Here is a 6,587-nt window from a genome sequence, read left to right on the forward strand (position 1 = left end):
AGACACAGTAACCATTTTTTGAAGCATAGTAACCCTATGTTTTTAAAAGCGAATTGTGACTTAAGATCACATTATTCAAACACAAAATGTATCAACGATACTAATTTGACTTTTTTTTCATAATAAAGGGACAAGTTGTTGATTTTATTTTAAGACATGATCCACAATAAATTCAGTGTGGACTAAGTCCATTTAAGAATTGGTGAAAGGAAAAAGGTAGTAAAAACAAAAGAAGGTGATGGGGGAGAGACAGAATGTGTAATGATTTGAAGAGAGGATCAGAAGCTCGTGATGAGAATTATCCCTCTTTGCAGGTTTCCAACAGCGGCAGATCAGCCCAACCAAAGGAATTTCATTCTACCTATCTCACCTCTTTCTCTCTCTTCCTTATTTTCTCGTGATCTTCTTCTTCTTCTTCATTTCACCTCCACCTCCACCTCCACCTCCCCTCCTATAAAATACAATTCCATATTCAGCTCACTCAACCCTTTTATCATTATTCCCCTTTTTCCCTACCATACTCCCCCAACCCCAACCCCAACCCCAACTATCATTTCATTTCAGTTCCCATATATATAAACAAACAAATTAATTAGGAACTATATTATTAATAATTAATTAATATGGAACAAGTGGTTAATAATAATAATAATAATAACAATAGTGGTAATGGAGTAAGACACTATGTTAGATCCAAAAATCCTCGTTTGAAATGGACTCCTGAACTTCACCGTTGCTTTATTCATGCCATTGAACGCCTTGGTGGCAAACACAGTAAGTCTCTTTTCTTATATAATATATTTCAACTTTCTTAATCTCAACCTCCTTCTTACTCATTTTGGATTCTATTTTCTTTTTTCAGAGGCGACGCCAAAGCTTGTTCTTCAGGTGATGGATGTTAGAGGGATTACAATTTCTCATGTCAAAAGTCATCTCCAGGTTTGTTTTTCCTACTCATGCATGACTTGTTGTCTAAGGTTTCACACTTCGTTAATATTATTACTAACCATTAATTTACTAATTCTTCCTTTAATTTGTATTGTTTTTAATATCATCAGATGTATAGAAGCATGAAGAATGATCTCACTACACAAGGTATGGCGTTCAACTACCATTAATATATATACCCCCATGTCTTTTTAGCTTGTTTCTAAACTTTACACTTCTTTGAAATTTAAACACAAATAATAATGCCGAACAGCCAACGGGAGGGAGTAAATTAGAAGATAAAATAGGAAAACACGGAAATCTTTCTCTTTTATTATAAATATCAATTTTCACTTACTATCATGGTTCATGATCAATATGTTTTTTTTATTTTATTCTAGGTTGGTTTCTCTAAATAGGGCATTTCACTTAGCTGGAGATCAAAGATTTTGGGTTACCATATCATATCTTTTTTAGTGAGTTTTGATGTCTCACTTCATTTAATGTTAAATTGACTAAAGCAATACTACAAAAAAAATAAATATTCCAAATTCTTCTGATTTTAGCATTTTAGTGGGAAAATACAGTACATAAGCAAATTACCCCTTATTTCACAAAGTACTAGCTAGCTCTAGACTTCTAGATTATTTTATTTTTTAAAAATAAAAAATAAAAAATTGGAAATAATAATTAGAGTAAATAAAAAGAGTAGGTTTATGTTGAATATATTTTGATGTTAGTTAGCTTTTTGGGGGTAATAACATCTTTTTGGTGAATATGTTGCTTTTAGGAGACAAGAGCTTAAACCAGGAAAGGAAACAAGCTTTTGAGAATCATCATAACTACAACAGTAATAATGCAAGTACTGCTTGTAATTATATTATTGAGGAAGAAGAAAAAGAAAATGAAGATGTGGGGTTACATTTATCTTCTCCAAATATTACTAATCATCTTCTTCAACCAACACCCTTCCCTCCTTCTAAAAGGTACTACTAATTCATTCTTAAACCTTTTTCCCTTTACTCCTTCTGTTTCTATATTATTATGAAAATTGTCAAATATAACCCAGAAAAGTTGTCTCTTGCCAATTACAACATCGATCTTTCAGATTTATAAATTATGTAATAAAATCATTTTAAATTACAACCCAGGTCGTATTTCAGCAAAATCAATGAGAATTGAATGTGATGTCATTAAAAACAAAATTACATATTTTCCTTAAAAAAAAATGAATAATATGAAATAAAAAAAGTATGCCCATTGTTTAATTTTTTAGACAACTTTTATTAATGAAACAATAGTTGTTATATTAATGAGATATTGTTTTGTTATGTTTATTTGGGTAATGAAATATTTGAAAAACACAAAAGGTCAAGGATGGGGATGATGATGATGATGATGAGAGAGAAAATGGAAAGCAGGCAACGGCAGAGGATGGGAATAATGAGTGAAGAAAAGGAAGGAGGGACGAAAGATCCAAAAATGTACTGCTTGATTGATGATTACAAAAGTCAGCTGGAGTCAATTTATAATAATCTCAAGGGTGAGACAAAAACAGGAGTAGGCCATGGAAGAATGATACTAAAAGATGATCACAATCAGACTCAGAATCGGAATAATAATAATAATAATAATAATAATAATAATAATAATAATAATAATAATAATAATATTATTAATAATAATAATCACGAAGAAGAAGAAGAAGAAGAAGAAGAAGAAGAATATGAAAGTAGTGGTTTATTGGAAGAGAGTGGTCTGAATAATATTATCAGATGGCAGCATCAGCAGCAGCCTGATTGTTTCCCCTTACTGCCAATACTGCCTCCTCAGGATCCTGTTTATGAATTCCATCATCTTCTTGCACTCCAAGATCATCAATCCCACTTTCTTAACTTTCAGGTACATCTCTCATTAATCATTATACTTTGCACTTCATCTGCCCGGATTCAATTGTCACATCGATAGTATAATTTAAACTAGTGGAGTAACGTGACAATTAAATCCGGATAGAAGGTTTTATTTGGCTTTTGTTCAACATTGAGGATCTGTTTGTTTCAACTTACGTAGTATTTAACAAAATAAGTTCAGATGAGTGAATACTCCGTATAAATTTTCGGTAAAATGATTTTTTTAGACAATTTACGCACATTTTTTTTTCCCGTTGAATCAAACATAGCTTAAAAGTTGCTCTAATGAAATAAATTGTAAGTTTAAATTATAATGTACTCTTTATCATACTTCATTTCATTTCATTTCATAATACTCCGTAGTACTAGTAATAGCATAAATATCAAATATTTGCACATAGAAAATTAAACATGATTGCAATGTCTTGTGTCTAAATTGGAGGCATTGTATTTGTGTGTGGATGCTGAAATATGACCAAATTAAATTAGAGAAAGAAAAAAGAATTTGGTAGGAGAAAGCATTAATTGGTGGACAGAGGTTTTGAGTATAAAAAAGAAAATCAACAAATATTCTAGTTTTTTGGTACAGATTTTCTGAGGCAGAATAATTTCCATTATTTCCATTGGGTGGTCCATCATATTTATTACTACTCCGTATATACTATGCTGAAAATTGGCAGTCACTCTTTAAATTTGTTTGAAAAGTTATGGTAGTGCATTATTAACCTGTTATAGACTTCTCAGTATAGGACCAATTATTTTACTCAATATGGAGTAGTTACATGGTTTAATGTTGTTGGGTTTTTTTTATTTTTACTTTAATTTTTTGGTGGAAGTTCATCAACAATTAACCTATAAATCCATGTGGAATAAACCATGGAACTCTGATTAGTGTTCTTTCTAGTTTTGAATTGAATAAAACTTAAAGCAATACGGAGTACTATTTTTGTCTGTTTACCCTAAATGACATAAATTATAACTTTTGTTTATTTTCCATTTCACACAATGTATTCTTAAAAAAGGCAGTTTAAAAGAAGAAATTTTCCTTATTAAGTTATGGCTATTTAGATTATAACGGGGTTCCATTTAGGACTCTAGGGAGTTTATAAATATTCTGTTTAGTAAGTAAGACTTGGACCCTACCAAAGAGGTCTTGTTTCGAATCCCTCGTCCCCGTTTGTAATTCCAAGTAGAATTTGACCACATACACCAGAGTAACATATGACCTAAACAATTAAGACTTGATTTGATGAATATGCATGAAGAAAATTTGCACGTTTTGATTTTGACAGGAAGCCATGTCATATGAACAATTATCTGACCAAAAGCAAGCTCATTACTTTCACAACTCAAAGGCGGCATTCGTTGCTTCTGGGAAGCCAAACAAAGATGAAAACAACGAAGATTATGAAGAGTTAGCAGTTGGAAGGAGGAGAGATGAGTGTGGGTTGTCATTGTCTCTGTCCTTACAACAGGAGGCGTCGCCATTGTTAAACCATAGGAGCAGCAACGTTTCTTCAACTAATGTTAGTGAATTTGGTGATCAGGCAGTTAGTTCATACTCTTCTTCCTCTTCCACTGCGTGGGATAATCACCAACACTCTCTTAATCTTGATCTCTCTATCTCTCTTCCTTTACGGTAACTAATTAGATTAATGTCCTTTTAGGCAATTTAGGTTCTTAATTTTAGTATTATTAATGTATTTGTAAAAATATTAATTAGTTGATTTTATTAAACTATTAACTTGTCGGAGACTTTGATTACTCCCCTAATTTTAGGTTTACTTACATGAATGGACTTCCGAATAGGCCAGTAGATAAAAATATTTTATTGTAGAACCCAACTTCTATCTTTCGAGGTACAAGTGAACTAAAAATTTACTTGGTCATAACACGCACAACGACACAAGGTACAATCGATGATAAAAAAAACGTCTTAGGTCAACAACTCAGCTCATTGTGTTTGAGCTAAAAACGTCTTATGAAATCATTAGCTGCGATTTGAGACCATGATTAACTCGAAATAATTTCCAACTTAAATGTTTAAAGACGTCAAACTTCTTGAAATATGCTCATTTTTCAATTTTCAATCCGTTCACGGAATTAAAAGTGAAATACAGAGTTCACTATTTGTAAGAAAACACCCCCGGGACTAGTTACATGTTTTGTAAGGTAGATGAATCTTTCCTCTAAAGGAGTGAGAATTGAACACCTATCAGCAGGGCCGTCTCCGACAATTTGGAGGCCCTGTGCTAAATACAGATATTGGGCCCCTAAAATTTTTACGGACAATTATTTAATATAAAACACATAATTATTATATTAATATTATTTTATTTCTACAAAATATAGAGTCAAATTAATAATATGATTTAACATTTTATGTGGGTTAATTTTATAAATGAATGAAAAAAGTTTGACAGCCATGAACAAAGCAAAAATAAATTTAAAAAACAGCAAGAGTCAAGAATATATATAAAAAAAGTCTGGGAGTTTAACCAACACAATTTCGTTCGGGCCCCAAAAATTATGTGGCCCGGTGCTGTAGGTCCGATTAGACCGCCCTTTAGCCGGCCCTGCCTATCAGCCTATTATAGATTCATAGGGGTTGAAGGAGTGCCTCAAGGCTATCCAACCACTAGATCAACCCTTAATTCCCAGTCTTGTTATTTGATAACATAGACATAGTAGGTAGTAAATTCAAAATAAAACAATTGTTTGTACCTGGACCAAAATCATGCCAACAATAGAACAACAAAACCTCAGATTTAATGATGTACTAACTGTAACAAATGGTGTGTCGGTGACTAATGTTGGAGAAATCAAATTTCAAAATTTGGTGGGAGTTAAGCCATGTAATCTAAAGTATTATCCATGCAATATCCTAAACTAACTAATGATTATACGAGGTAAGTGTTGTTAGTTCATAAGTTATGTTGCTTTCTTCCTTTGTATTCTGTATTAGTACGTATTGACTATTGTCCCAAAATCCCAACTTTGACGATAAAGGATTTGACACAAATTAAGATGTATTGATGTCGTTGTTGAAGGAAATAATGCCCTTGGTCCAAGTATGCATTCTATGTTAAGTCTAATAAGTGCGGTTCAGTATTAACTAACAAGTTAATAATTCAGTGAGATCAAGTGAGCTGAATGCCTAGCTAGAGGCCGCTTCAGTTCAAGTGGAATTAATGATATTAATCCACAGCTTACTCTTGACTGAACCCGTAGGGTCACACAAATAGTACGTAAACGGATCAAGTATTTAATGGCATTAAATACTCCATCTATGGATATTCGGAATCGACAGATCTTGGTTTCAGTGGGAGCTGAGATCGTCACAGGCAAGAAATGAATGCTCCGGAAATGATGATATTGCCGGAAACGGAAATATGGATCGTATCGGAAATATAAATATTATCCAAGTCGTAGATGTTGCCGGAAACGGAAACATGGTACGTATCGGAAAATATTATCGGAAATGGAAATGTTGCCGGAATCGGAAATATTGTCGGAAACAAAAATATTGTCAGAATCGGAAATATTATCGAAATCGGAAAATAATTCCGGAAACGGAAATATTAAATATTTGTTCGAAACGGAAATTAATTCCGGAATCGGAAATATTAAATATTGTTCGTATCGGAAATGAATTCCGGAATCGGGAAATTAATCGGAAGCGTATCGTACGAATTAGCATCGGACGAGGCCTGCCAGACGAAGGCCCAGCACGAAGCCGGGCCATCGCCC

The 6,587-nt window shown here is 32.9% G+C and overlaps 1 protein-coding gene across 1 annotated transcript; it reads left to right on the forward strand.

Moving 5' to 3' along the window:
* The first annotated feature begins 209 nt into the window (after positions 1-209).
* Positions 210-4,590, forward strand: LOC110795317 (uncharacterized). The gene is made up of 6 exons (XM_056840446.1): positions 210-774; positions 863-939; positions 1,059-1,095; positions 1,718-1,913; positions 2,298-2,829; positions 4,130-4,590. The coding sequence occupies exons 1-6, from the start codon at positions 624-626 to the stop codon at positions 4,478-4,480; spliced, it is 1,344 nt and encodes a 447-aa protein (XP_056696424.1). The 5' UTR covers positions 210-623; the 3' UTR covers positions 4,481-4,590.
* Positions 4,591-6,587: the final 1,997 nt, after the last annotated feature.

The sequence above is a fragment of the Spinacia oleracea genome, chromosome 3 (genome assembly GCF_020520425.1).
Source record: "Spinacia oleracea cultivar Varoflay chromosome 3, BTI_SOV_V1, whole genome shotgun sequence".
Lineage (NCBI taxonomy): Eukaryota > Viridiplantae > Streptophyta > Magnoliopsida > Caryophyllales > Amaranthaceae > Spinacia > Spinacia oleracea.